The sequence below is a fragment of the Coregonus lavaretus genome (assembly GCF_964263955.1).
Source record: "Coregonus lavaretus genome assembly, contig: HAP1_SCAFFOLD_759, whole genome shotgun sequence".
In the NCBI taxonomy this organism is placed as follows: Eukaryota; Metazoa; Chordata; class Actinopteri; order Salmoniformes; family Salmonidae; genus Coregonus; species Coregonus lavaretus.
The window spans coordinates 87404-101819 of NW_028166726.1; the positions used below are offsets into that span (position 1 = coordinate 87404).

The window sequence follows — 14416 nt, forward strand, 5'->3', positions numbered from 1 at the left end:
AGGCAAGAGGTAGTGGGGTCAGCTGGCCCATTTCCTCCAACCCAGAGATGTTTTTGTGGATGGCTGCATTGCACTTCAATTATAAAGTTACACAATTATGTTTTAAACTCAAGGCAGTCAGTGCCCTGCTTGCTTTGCTATCTGCAGGACAGGGTGTACATTTCATTTGACTGGACCAGCCCAAAGCGCAGTTAAGGGAGTCGAGGAAAAAAAACAGTTGGTTGGCCTTTTAAATATCTGTTCCGTTAAGCCTTTCTACACATTCTAACAACACATTTCATTCACCACCACGGTTCTCTCCAAAGGTGAAATGATGGGATAAACTGCCAGGAGTTTTATGGGTGTTTCCAAAAAAATAAAAAGGCCTGGGTCGTATTCACTAGCCACCTAACGCTAGAAAACGGTCTGGAACAAGGAGGGACTACCAGAACTTGTCTGATAAGAAACCCCTTGTTTTCGTTTTTTTCCCCCGTTGCAAAACGTTTTTTTGCAGTAATGATTAATACAACCCCGACGCTGCTCAGTCTTTCTTCAGAGCCGTGGCGAACACGCCGAAGATGATGGCGACTACGGTGAAGCCTTGTGCGAAGATACGCCCCCTCATCAGGAGCTGGGACTGCCGGGTCTTGCCTTGTTTGAAGGCTCGGAGACCGTACATCAACGCTCCAGCTGTGCCGAGACAACCTGGGGAGAGACGCAGAATATCGATTTTATTAAAACCTAAAACAATTACGTTTTCCGTAACCAGTCTGAAAAGAATAGGTGTGAAAGGAGGTGCATTCAGTAGCTTCCATTTGGTTTCACAGTGGGGCCCAATGCTTCTCTGTTCTGTTTTGGAGGACGGAGGATCTACGAAGGTGTACAATCACAGTACTGTAAAAGAACAGGCACCCTGACCACTGTAAATCTTAAAGACATTTTAGGCATAAGTGTGCGCGTTTGTTTTCATTCAGATGCAATTCATCCTGTAACCACAGGGGGAAGAACAGCTACAGAGAGAAAGCATGCCCAACGTGAAGTAGTGCTCTATTTTATATTTTAGTCATTTAGCAGACGCTCTTATCCAGAGCGACTTACAGGAGCAATTAGGGTTAAGTGCCTTGCTCAAGGACACATCGACATATTGGTTCTAATCCCCTAGCCGACTAGGTGAACAGCGACCTTTCGGTTACTGGCACAATAATAATATAATATGCCATTTAGCAGACGCTTTTATCCAAAGCGACTTACAGTCATGTGCGCATACATTTTTACGTATGGGTGGTCCCGGGGATCGAACCCACTACCCTGGCGTTACAAGCGCCATGCTCTACCAATTGAGCTACAGAGGACCACAACGCTCTTAACCACTAAACTACCTGCCGCACATTCACATAAATGTTCAATACCTATTCACATAAATGTTCAATACCTAACTATGTTATACAGACAGTTTGGACACTGGTCTACCAGTGTAGCCTAGCACCCAGGGTATGACCCATTGATTGCACCAGTTTACCATTATACAAGGGCATTATGGCCCCTGTAACGTTTCATAATGGGTCTTGGCACACTAGGCTATGTTCCAATCAAATAATCAACGCTGAGGCCTTTTAGTGTATGACACTGTGCATGACATCTTATAAAAACTGTAGCTGGCCATACCAAATTAAGTTGATCGCATGCTTTTCCCTACTGTAGCTAGCTAGCAAATTAGTTCGCATAGTTAGCTAACTAGCTACAAAACGGTTGTCTCTTGGTCGTAAGACGCACATGAAATGACTAAATGACTGTCTATTCAACGCATGAATCATCTAACTTAGTCCTAGTATGCATTGAAGCCGACTAGGTACAGCTGTGGACGATTTTCACTAGAGTTACTCATTACGCAACTCACCTATAGGGACGAAGGGATTCTCCTTCGACTTCCTCATAAACTTCTCCTGGAACGTCTCTTCTCTGGGTCGCGACAGCGGCGTAAATCCTTCTATAACGGGGGGCTTGGATATGTCGAACATTGGTTGTTGGGTCGTTGTCGCCGACTGTTCAAGGACAACCGGGGGAGCGGCAGCATCCATGCTTGCAGTGTTCACGAAGCTATGGTTGCCAGCTGCAGCGGAAGGGGGGTGAACGGTTTGGAACAAAGACGTTGAAAATATGAGATTACCTAACTAGAGAGCTTCTTCTTCTTCGATGGGGTTAACGGCGGATAGCATCCAATGTTAATGGTGCATTAGCGCCACCAGCTGGACGGGGTATTGAATAAGAAACTAAAACATTTCTGGAAAGAGGGAAAACGACATCATACAAAATAACACGTAAACTAAGAAAACCCATCACACTTCTTCAATCACAGTCCGCTCCTAAATACATCCCTACGCAGGCTCAGGGGCCTGTGCTTGGGGGTACATTCACAGACAGGATTTATTGCGCGGCCTCGGCTGTGAAATCACGAAGACCCAAAAAACGTTCAGCGGCATTCAATGATTCCCAACTTTCTTAGACTTCTTCTCCAGTTGTGCTGTACAGTTTATGACCATTGCATTTCACTATCCCTGGGTTGATGAGAAACCTCCAGTGGTCCTGGTGGCTCTACTATCATTGCTTCTTCCCTGCCACTCGTTCCTTCCAATCTTCTCACCGCCTCCAGATAGGAGACAGGCTGGACACGCCTTACCCTTACCACCTCATTCTCCTTCTCCCTAACAGGGCACTCCTTACCCTTGCCACCTCATTCTCCTTCTCCCTAACAGGACACTCCTTACCCTTGCCACCTCATTCTCCTTCTCCCTAACAGGACACTCCTTACCCTTGCCACCTCATTCTCCTTCTCCCTAACAGGGCAACCCAATAATTAATTTACATTTTAGTCATTTAGCAGACGCTCTTATCCAGAGCGACTTACAGTTAGTGAGTGCATACGCTTCTCATACTGGTCCCCCCCCCCCCGTGGGAATCGAACCCACAACCCTGGCGTTGCAAGCGCCATGCTCTACCAACTGAGCTACACGGGACCCAATCCAGGCGCATGTTCACCTCCAAAGTTGCAACATTTTCCTTCATCTGGCATTCGATATTCTTTCCTTCTGCACACACTTGACACATGACCAAATCTTTTAAATGTATGACACTGAAGGGGCTTGTGCACAAAAGCTCTTACAGGGTATCTCATGAATCCTAACTTTATCTGAGAAGGGAGAGACTCTTCATCAAAGAACAGTAGCATGGATGGGTTAGGGTAGCAGTAGCATGGATGGGTTAGGGTAGCAGTAGTATGGATGGGTTAGGGTAGCAGTAGTATGGATGGGTTAGGGTAGCAGTAGCATGGATGGGTTAGGGTAGCATGGATGGGTTAGGGTAGCAGTAGCATGGATGGGTTAGGGTAGCAGTAGCATGGATGGGTTAGGGTAGCAGTAGTATGGATGGGTTAGGGTAGCAGTAGTATGGATGGGTTAGGGTAGCAGTAGTATGGATGGGTTAGGGTAGCATGGATGGGTTAGGGTAGCAGTAGTATGGATGGGTTAGGGTAGCAGTAGCATGGATGGGTTAGGGTAGCAGTAGCATGGATGGGTTAGGGTAGCAGTAGCATGGATGGGTTAGGGTAGCAGTAGTATGGATGGGTTAGGGTAGCAGTAGTATGGATGGGTTAGGGTAGCAGTAGCATGGATGGGTTAGGGTAGCAGTAGCATGGATGGGTTAGGGTAGCAGTAGTATGGATGGGTTAGGGTAGCATGGATGGGTTAGGGTAGCAGTAGTATGGATGGGTTAGGGTAGCATGGATGGGTTAGGGTAGCAGTAGCATGGATGGGTTAGGGTAGCATGGATGGGTTAGGGTAGCAGTAGCATGGATGGGTTAGGGTAGCAGTAGCATGGATGGGTTAGGGTAGCAGTAGTATGGATGGGTTAGGGTAGCAGTAGTATGGATGGGTTAGGGTAGCAGTAGCATGGATGGGTTAGGGTAGCATGGATGGGTTAGGGTAGCAGTAGCATGGATGGGTTAGGGTAGCAGTAGCATGGATGGGTTAGGGTAGCATGGATGGGTTAGGGTAGCAGTAGCATGGATGGGTTAGGGTAGCATGGATGGGTTAGGGTAGCAGTAGCATGGATGGGTTAGGGTAGCATGGATGGGTTAGGGTAGCATGGATGGGTTAGGGTAGCAGTAGTATGGATGGGTTAGGGTAGTATGGATGGGTTAGGGTAGCAGTAGCATGGATGGGTTAGGGTAGCATGGATGGGTTAGGGTAGCAGTAGTATGGATGGGTTAGGGTAGCAGTAGTATGGATGGGTTAGGGTAGCATGGATGGGTTAGGGTAGCATGGATGGGTTAGGGTAGCAGTAGTATGGATGGGTTAGGGTAGCAGTAGTATGGATGGGTTAGGGTAGCATGGATGGGTTAGGGTAGCAGTAGTATGGATGGGTTAGGGTAGCATGGATGGGTTAGGGTAGCATGGATGGGTTAGGGTAGCAGTAGTATGGATGGGTTAGGGTAGCAGTAGTATGGATGGGTTAGGGTAGCAGTAGTATGGATGGGTTAGGGTAGCAGTAGCATGGATGGTTTAGGGTAGTATGGATGGGTTAGGGTAGCAGTAGCATGGATGGGTTAGGGTAGCAGTAGCATGGATGGGTTAGGGTAGCATGGATGGGTTAGGGTAGCAGTAGTATGGATGGGTTAGGGTAGCAGTAGTATGGATGGGTTAGGGTAGCAGTAGCATGGATGGGTTAGGGTAGCATGGATGGGTTAGGGTAGCAGTAGTATGGATGGGTTAGGGTAGTATGGATGGGTTAGGGTAGCAGTAGTATGGATGGGTTAGGGTAGCAGTAGTATGGATGGGTTAGGGTAGTATGGATGGGTTAGGGTAGCAGTAGTATGGATGGGTTAGGGTAGCATGGATGGGTTAGGGTAGCAGTAGTATGGATGGGTTAGGGTAGCATGGATGGGTTAGGGTAGCATGGATGGGTTAGGGTAGCAGTAGTATGGATGGGTTAGGGTAGCAGTAGTATGGATGGGTTAGGGTAGCAGTAGCATGGATGGGTTAGGGTAGCAGTAGTATGGATGGGTTAGGGTAGCAGTAGCATGGATGGGTTAGGGTAGCAGTAGTATGGATGGGTTAGGGTAGCAGTAGCATGGATGGGTTAGGGTAGCAGTAGTATGGATGGGTTAGGGTAGCAGTAGTATGGATGGGTTAGGGTAGCAGTAGTATGGATGGGTTAGGGTAGTATGGATGGGTTAGGGTAGCAGTAGCATGGATGGGTTAGGGTAGCATGGATGGGTTAGGGTAGCAGTAGTATGGATGGGTTAGGGTAGCATGGATGGGTTAGGGTAGCAGTAGTATGGATGGGTTAGGGTAGCAGTAGTATGGATGGGTTAGGGTAGTATGGATGGGTTAGGGTAGCATGGATGGGTTAGGGTAGCAGTAGCATGGATGGGTTAGGGTAGCAGTAGTATGGATGGGTTAGGGTAGTATGGATGGGTTAGGGTAGCAGTAGCATGGATGGGTTAGGGTAGCATGGATGGGTTAGGGTAGCAGTAGTATGGATGGGTTAGGGTAGCATGGATGGGTTAGGGTAGCAGTAGCATGGATGGGTTAGGGTAGCAGTAGCATGGATGGGTTAGGGTAGCAGTAGCATGGATGGGTTAGGGTAGCAGTAGCATGGATGGGTTAGGGTAGCATGGATGGGTTAGGGTAGCATGGATGGGTTAGGGTAGCAGTAGTATGGATGGGTTAGGGTAGCAGTAGCATGGATGGGTTAGGGTAGCAGTAGTATGGATGGGTTAGGGTAGCAGTAGTATGGATGGGTTAGGGTAGCAGTAGTATGGATGGGTTAGGGTAGCAGTAGCATGGATGGGTTAGGGTAGCAGTAGTATGGATGGGTTAGGGTAGCAGTAGCATGGATGGGTTAGGGTAGCAGTAGCATGGATGGGTTAGGGTAGCAGTAGCATGGATGGGTTAGGGTAGCAGTAGCATGGATGGGTTAGGGTAGCATGGATGGGTTAGGGTAGCATGGATGGGTTAGGGTAGCATGGATGGGTTAGGGTAGCAGTAGTATGGATGGGTTAGGGTAGCAGTAGCATGGATGGGTTAGGGTAGCAGTAGTATGGATGGGTTAGGGTAGCAGTAGCATGGATGGGTTAGGGTAGCAGTAGTATGGATGGGTTAGGGTAGCATGGATGGGTTAGGGTAGCAGTAGCATGGATGGGTTAGGGTAGCAGTAGTATGGATGGGTTAGGGTAGCAGTAGCATGGATGGGTTAGGGTAGCAGTAGTATGGATGGGTTAGGGTAGCAGTAGTATGGATGGGTTAGGGTAGCAGTAGCATGGATGGGTTAGGGTAGCAGTAGCATGGATGGGTTAGGGTAGCAGTAGTATGGATGGGTTAGGGTAGCAGTAGCATGGATGGGTTAGGGTAGCAGTAGTATGGATGGGTTAGGGTAGCAGTAGTATGGATGGGTTAGGGTAGCAGTAGCATGGATGGGTTAGGGTAGCAGTAGCATGGATGGGTTAGGGTAGCAGTAGTATGGATGGGTTAGGGTAGCAGTAGTATGGATGGGTTAGGGTAGCAGTAGTATGGATGGGTTAGGGTAGCAGTAGTATGGATGGGTTAGGGTAGCAGTAGTATGGATGGGTTAGGGTAGCATGGATGGGTTAGGGTAGCAGTAGTATGGATGGGTTAGGGTAGCAGTAGCATGGATGGGTTAGGGTAGCAGTAGCATGGATGGGTTAGGGTAGCAGTAGCATGGATGGGTTAGGGTAGCAGTAGTATGGATGGGTTAGGGTAGCAGTAGTATGGATGGGTTAGGGTAGCAGTAGCATGGATGGGTTAGGGTAGCAGTAGCATGGATGGGTTAGGGTAGCAGTAGTATGGATGGGTTAGGGTAGCAGTAGTATGGATGGGTTAGGGTAGCAGTAGCATGGATGGGTTAGGGTAGCAGTAGTATGGATGGGTTAGGGTAGCAGTAGCATGGATGGGTTAGGGTAGCAGTAGTATGGATGGGTTAGGGTAGCAGTAGTATGGATGGGTTAGGGTAGCAGTAGCATGGATGGGTTAGGGTAGCAGTAGCATGGATGGGTTAGGGTAGCAGTAGTATGGATGGGTTAGGGTAGCAGTAGTATGGATGGGTTAGGGTAGCATGGATGGGTTAGGGTAGCAGTAGTATGGATGGGTTAGGGTAGCAGTAGCATGGATGGGTTAGGGTAGCAGTAGCATGGATGGGTTAGGGTAGCAGTAGCATGGATGGGTTAGGGTAGCAGTAGTATGGATGGGTTAGGGTAGCAGTAGTATGGATGGGTTAGGGTAGCAGTAGCATGGATGGGTTAGGGTAGCAGTAGCATGGATGGGTTAGGGTAGCAGTAGTATGGATGGGTTAGGGTAGCAGTAGTATGGATGGGTTAGGGTAGCAGTAGCATGGATGGGTTAGGGTAGCAGTAGTATGGATGGGTTAGGGTAGCAGTAGCATGGATGGGTTAGGGTAGCAGTAGCATGGATGGGTTAGGGTAGCAGTAGTATGGATGGGTTAGGGTAGTATGGATGGGTTAGGGTAGCAGTAGTATGGATGGGTTAGGGTAGTATGGATGGGTTAGGGTAGCAGTAGTATGGATGGGTTAGGGTAGCAGTAGTATGGATGGGTTAGGGTAGCAGTAGTATGGATGGGTTAGGGTAGCAGTAGCATGGATGGGTTAGGGTAGCAGTAGCATGGATGGGTTAGGGTAGCATGGATGGGTTAGGGTAGCAGTAGCATGGATGGGTTAGGGTAGCAGTAGCATGGATGGGTTAGGGTAGCATGGATGGGTTAGGGTAGCAGTAGTATGGATGGGTTAGGGTAGCAGTAGCATGGATGGGTTAGGGTAGCAGTAGCATGGATGGGTTAGGGTAGCAGTAGCATGGATGGGTTAGGGTAGCAGTAGTATGGATGGGTTAGGGTAGCAGTAGCATGGATGGGTTAGGGTAGCAGTAGCATGGATGGGTTAGGGTAGCATGGATGGGTTAGGGTAGCAGTAGTATGGATGGGTTAGGGTAGCAGTAGCATGGATGGGTTAGGGTAGCAGTAGCATGGATGGGTTAGGGTAGCAGTAGTATGGATGGGTTAGGGTAGCAGTAGTATGGATGGGTTAGGGTAGCATGGATGGGTTAGGGTAGCAGTAGTATGGATGGGTTAGGGTAGCATGGATGGGTTAGGGTAGCAGTAGCATGGATGGGTTAGGGTAGCAGTAGCATGGATGGGTTAGGGTAGCAGTAGTATGGATGGGTTAGGGTAGCATGGATGGGTTAGGGTAGCAGTAGTATGGATGGGTTAGGGTAGCAGTAGTATGGATGGGTTAGGGTAGCAGTAGTATGGATGGGTTAGGGTAGCAGTAGTATGGATGGGTTAGGGTAGCATGGATGGGTTAGGGTAGCAGTAGTATGGATGGGTTAGGGTAGCAGTAGTATGGATGGGTTAGGGTAGCAGTAGTATGGATGGGTTAGGGTAGCAGTAGTATGGATGGGTTAGGGTAGCAGTAGTATGGATGGGTTAGGGTAGTATGGATGGGTTAGGGTAGCAGTAGTATGGATGGGTTAGGGTAGCAGTAGTATGGATGGGTTAGGGTAGCAGTAGTATGGATGGGTTAGGGTAGCAGTAGCATGGATGGGTTAGGGTAGCAGTAGCATGGATGGGTTAGGGTAGCATGGATGGGTTAGGGTAGCAGTAGCATGGATGGGTTAGGGTAGCAGTAGCATGGATGGGTTAGGGTAGCAGTAGTATGGATGGGTTAGGGTAGCAGTAGTATGGATGGGTTAGGGTAGCATGGATGGGTTAGGGTAGCAGTAGTATGGATGGGTTAGGGTAGCATGGATGGGTTAGGGTAGCAGTAGCATGGATGGGTTAGGGTAGCAGTAGCATGGATGGGTTAGGGTAGCAGTAGTATGGATGGGTTAGGGTAGCATGGATGGGTTAGGGTAGCAGTAGTATGGATGGGTTAGGGTAGCAGTAGTATGGATGGGTTAGGGTAGCAGTAGTATGGATGGGTTAGGGTAGCAGTAGTATGGATGGGTTAGGGTAGCATGGATGGGTTAGGGTAGCATGGATGGGTTAGGGTAGCATGGATGGGTTAGGGTAGCAGTAGCATGGATGGGTTAGGGTAGCATGGATGGGTTAGGGTAGCAGTAGCATGGATGGGTTAGGGTAGCAGTAGCATGGATGGGTTAGGGTAGCATGGATGGGTTAGGGTAGCAGTAGCATGGATGGGTTAGGGTAGCAGTAGTATGGATGGGTTAGGGTAGCAGTAGTATGGATGGGTTAGGGTAGCAGTAGTATGGATGGGTTAGGGTAGCATGGATGGGTTAGGGTAGCAGTAGTATGGATGGGTTAGGGTAGCAGTAGTATGGATGGGTTAGGGTAGCAGTAGTATGGATGGGTTAGGGTAGCATGGATGGGTTAGGGTAGCAGTAGTATGGGTGGGTTAGGGTAGCAGTAGTATGGATGGGTTAGGGTAGCATGGATGGGTTAGGGTAGCAGTAGCATGGATGGGTTAGGGTAGCAGTAGTATGGATGGGTTAGGGTAGCATGGATGGGTTAGGGTAGCAGTAGCATGGATGGGTTAGGGTAGCAGTAGTATGGATGGGTTAGGGTAGCATGGATGGGTTAGGGTAGCAGTAGCATGGATGGGTTAGGGTAGCATGGATGGGTTAGGGTAGCAGTAGTATGGATGGGTTAGGGTAGCAGTAGTATGGATGGGTTAGGGTAGCAGTAGTATGGATGGGTTAGGGTAGCATGGATGGGTTAGGGTAGCATGGATGGGTTAGGGTAGCAGTAGCATGGATGGGTTAGGGTAGCAGTAGCATGGATGGGTTAGGGTAGCAGTAGCATGGATGGGTTAGGGTAGCAGTAGTATGGATGGGTTAGGGTAGCAGTAGCATGGATGGGTTAGGGTAGCAGTAGTATGGATGGGTTAGGGTAGCATGGATGGGTTAGGGTAGCAGTAGTATGGATGGGTTAGGGTAGCAGTAGCATGGATGGGTTAGGGTAGCATGGATGGGTTAGGGTAGCAGTAGCATGGATGGGTTAGGGTAGCAGTAGCATGGATGGGTTAGGGTAGCAGTAGTATGGATGGGTTAGGGTAGCAGTAGCATGGATGGGTTAGGGTAGCAGTAGTATGGATGGGTTAGGGTAGCAGTAGCATGGATGGGTTAGGGTAGCAGTAGTATGGATGGGTTAGGGTAGCAGTAGCATGGATGGGTTAGGGTAGTATGGATGGGTTAGGGTAGCAGTAGCATGGATGGGTTAGGGTAGCAGTAGCATGGATGGGTTAGGGTAGCAGTAGTATGGATGGGTTAGGGTAGCAGTAGTATGGATGGGTTAGGGTAGCATGGATGGGTTAGGGTAGCAGTAGTATGGATGGGTTAGGGTAGCAGTAGCATGGATGGGTTAGGGTAGCAGTAGTATGGATGGGTTAGGGTAGCAGTAGTATGGATGGGTTAGGGTAGCATGGATGGGTTAGGGTAGCAGTAGCATGGATGGGTTAGGGTAGTATGGATGGGTTAGGGTAGCAGTAGTATGGATGGGTTAGGGTAGCAGTAGTATGGATGGGTTAGGGTAGCAGTAGTATGGATGGGTTAGGGTAGCAGTAGTATGGATGGGTTAGGGTAGCAGTAGCATGGATGGGTTAGGGTAGCAGTAGTATGGATGGGTTAGGGTAGCATGGATGGGTTAGGGTAGCAGTAGTATGGATGGGTTAGGGTAGCAGTAGCATGGATGGGTTAGGGTAGCAGTAGCATGGATGGGTTAGGGTAGCAGTAGTATGGATGGGTTAGGGTAGCAGTAGCATGGATGGGTTAGGGTAGCAGTAGTATGGATGGGTTAGGGTAGCAGTAGCATGGATGGGTTAGGGTAGCATGGATGGGTTAGGGTAGCATGGATGGGTTAGGGTAGCAGTAGTATGGATGGGTTAGGGTAGCAGTAGCATGGATGGGTTAGGGTAGCAGTAGCATGGATGGGTTAGGGTAGCAGTAGTATGGATGGGTTAGGGTAGCAGTAGCATGGATGGGTTAGGGTAGCAGTAGTATGGATGGGTTAGGGTAGCAGTAGTATGGATGGGTTAGGGTAGCAGTAGTATGGATGGGTTAGGGTAGCATGGATGGGTTAGGGTAGCAGTAGCATGGATGGGTTAGGGTAGCATGGATGGGTTAGGGTAGCAGTAGCATGGATGGGTTAGGGTAGCATGGATGGGTTAGGGTAGCAGTAGTATGGATGGGTTAGGGTAGTATGGATGGGTTAGGGTAGCAGTAGTATGGATGGGTTAGGGTAGCAGTAGTATGGATGGGTTAGGGTAGCAGTAGCATGGATGGGTTAGGGTAGCAGTAGTATGGATGGGTTAGGGTAGCATGGATGGGTTAGGGTAGCAGTAGCATGGATGGGTTAGGGTAGCATGGATGGGTTAGGGTAGCAGTAGCATGGATGGGTTAGGGTAGCAGTAGCATGGATGGGTTAGGGTAGCAGTAGCATGGATGGGTTAGGGTAGCAGTAGTATGGATGGGTTAGGGTAGCAGTAGCATGGATGGGTTAGGGTAGCAGTAGTATGGATGGGTTAGGGTAGCAGTAGCATGGATGGGTTAGGGTAGCAGTAGTATGGATGGGTTAGGGTAGCAGTAGCATGGATGGGTTAGGGTAGCAGTAGTATGGATGGGTTAGGGTAGTATGGATGGGTTAGGGTAGCAGTAGCATGGATGGGTTAGGGTAGCATGGATGGGTTAGGGTAGCAGTAGTATGGATGGGTTAGGGTAGCAGTAGCATGGATGGGTTAGGGTAGCATGGATGGGTTAGGGTAGCATGGATGGGTTAGGGTAGCAGTAGCATGGATGGGTTAGGGTAGCAGTAGCATGGATGGGTTAGGGTAGCATGGATGGGTTAGGGTAGCATGGATGGGTTAGGGTAGCAGTAGTATGGATGGGTTAGGGTAGCAGTAGCATGGATGGGTTAGGGTAGCAGTAGTATGGATGGGTTAGGGTAGCAGTAGTATGGATGGGTTAGGGTAGCAGTAGTATGGATGGGTTAGGGTAGCAGTAGCATGGATGGGTTAGGGTAGCATGGATGGGTTAGGGTAGCAGTAGTATGGATGGGTTAGGGTAGCAGTAGCATGGATGGGTTAGGGTAGCAGTAGTATGGATGGGTTAGGGTAGCAGTAGTATGGATGGGTTAGGGTAGCAGTAGTATGGATGGGTTAGGGTAGCATGGATGGGTTAGGGTAGCATGGATGGGTTAGGGTAGCATGGATGGGTTAGGGTAGCAGTAGCATGGATGGGTTAGGGTAGCATGGATGGGTTAGGGTAGCAGTAGCATGGATGGGTTAGGGTAGCATGGATGGGTTAGGGTAGCAGTAGTATGGATGGGTTAGGGTAGCAGTAGTATGGATGGGTTAGGGTAGCAGTAGCATGGATGGGTTAGGGTAGCAGTAGTATGGATGGGTTAGGGTAGCAGTAGTATGGATGGGTTAGGGTAGCAGTAGCATGGATGGGTTAGGGTAGCAGTAGCATGGATGGGTTAGGGTAGCAGTAGTATGGATGGGTTAGGGTAGCAGTAGTATGGATGGGTTAGGGTAGCAGTAGCATGGATGGGTTAGGGTAGCAGTAGCATGGATGGGTTAGGGTAGCAGTAGCATGGATGGGTTAGGGTAGCAGTAGCATGGATGGGTTAGGGTAGCATGGATGGGTTAGGGTAGCAGTAGTATGGATGGGTTAGGGTAGCAGTAGCATGGATGGGTTAGGGTAGCAGTAGCATGGATGGGTTAGGGTAGCATGGATGGGTTAGGGTAGCAGTAGTATGGATGGGTTAGGGTAGCAGTAGCATGGATGGGTTAGGGTAGCATGGATGGGTTAGGGTAGCATGGATGGGTTAGGGTAGCAGTAGTATGGATGGGTTAGGGTAGCAGTAGTATGGATGGGTTAGGGTAGCAGTAGTATGGATGGGTTAGGGTAGCAGTAGTATGGATGGGTTAGGGTAGCAGTAGTATGGATGGGTTAGGGTAGCAGTAGCATGGATGGGTTAGGGTAGCAGTAGTATGGATGGGTTAGGGTAGCAGTAGCATGGATGGGTTAGGGTAGCAGTAGCATGGATGGGTTAGGGTAGCAGTAGTATGGATGGGTTAGGGTAGCAGTAGTATGGATGGGTTAGGGTAGCAGTAGTATGGATGGGTTAGGGTAGCAGTAGCATGGATGGGTTAGGGTAGCAGTAGTATGGATGGGTTAGGGTAGCAGTAGCATGGATGGGTTAGGGTAGCAGTAGCATGGATGGGTTAGGGTAGCATGGATGGGTTAGGGTAGCAGTAGCATGGATGGGTTAGGGTAGCATGGATGGGTTAGGGTAGCAGTAGTATGGATGGGTTAGGGTAGCAGTAGCATGGATGGGTTAGGGTAGCAGTAGTATGGATGGGTTAGGGTAGCAGTAGCATGGATGGGTTAGGGTAGCATGGATGGGTTAGGGTAGCAGTAGTATGGATGGGTTAGGGTAGCAGTAGCATGGATGGGTTAGGGTAGCAGTAGTATGGATGGGTTAGGGTAGCAGTAGTATGGATGGGTTAGGGTAGCAGTAGCATGGATGGGTTAGGGTAGCATGGATGGGTTAGGGTAGCAGTAGCATGGATGGGTTAGGGTAGCAGTAGTATGGATGGGTTAGGGTAGCATGGATGGGTTAGGGTAGCAGTAGCATGGATGGGTTAGGGTAGCATGGATGGGTTAGGGTAGCAGTAGCATGGATGGGTTAGGGTAGCATGGATGGGTTAGGGTAGCAGTAGCATGGATGGGTTAGGGTAGCATGGATGGGTTAGGGTAGCAGTAGTATGGATGGGTTAGGGTAGCAGTAGTATGGATGGGTTAGGGTAGCAGTAGTATGGATGGGTTAGGGTAGCAGTAGCATGGATGGGTTAGGGTAGCAGTAGTATGGATGGGTTAGGGTAGCATGGATGGGTTAGGGTAGCAGTAGCATGGATGGGTTAGGGTAGCATGGATGGGTTAGGGTAGCAGTAGTATGGATGGGTTAGGGTAGCAGTAGCATGGATGGGTTAGGGTAGCAGTAGCATGGATGGGTTAGGGTAGCAGTAGCATGGATGGGTTAGGGTAGCAGTAGCATGGATGGGTTAGGGTAGCAGTAGTATGGATGGGTTAGGGTAGCAGTAGTATGGATGGGTTAGGGTAGCATGGATGGGTTAGGGTAGCAGTAGTATGGATGGGTTAGGGTAGCAGTAGCATGGATGGGTTAGGGTAGCAGTAGTATGGATGGGTTAGGGTAGCATGGATGGGTTAGGGTAGCAGTAGTATGGATGGGTTAGGGTAGCAGTAGTATGGATGGGTTAGGGTAGCAGTAGTATGGATGGGTTAGGGTAGCATGGATGGGTTAGGGTAGCAGTAGCATGGATGGGTTAGGGTAGCAGTAGCATGGATGGGTTAGGGTAGCAGTAGTATGGATGGGT

At 49.3% G+C, this 14416-nt stretch overlaps 1 protein-coding gene across 1 annotated transcript; it reads right to left on the bottom strand.

The window, feature by feature from the left end:
* Positions 1-216: 216 nt before the first annotated feature.
* LOC311114371 (HIG1 domain family member 2A-like) lies at positions 217-2115 on the bottom strand. Its single transcript, XM_084189629.1, has 2 exons — positions 1877-2115; positions 217-684 (listed from the first exon to the last, which is right to left on the bottom strand). The coding sequence occupies exons 1-2, from the start codon at positions 2055-2057 to the stop codon at positions 521-523; spliced, it is 345 nt and encodes a 114-aa protein (XP_084045755.1). The 5' UTR covers positions 2058-2115; the 3' UTR covers positions 217-520.
* Between the last annotated feature and the right edge of the window lie 12301 nt (positions 2116-14416).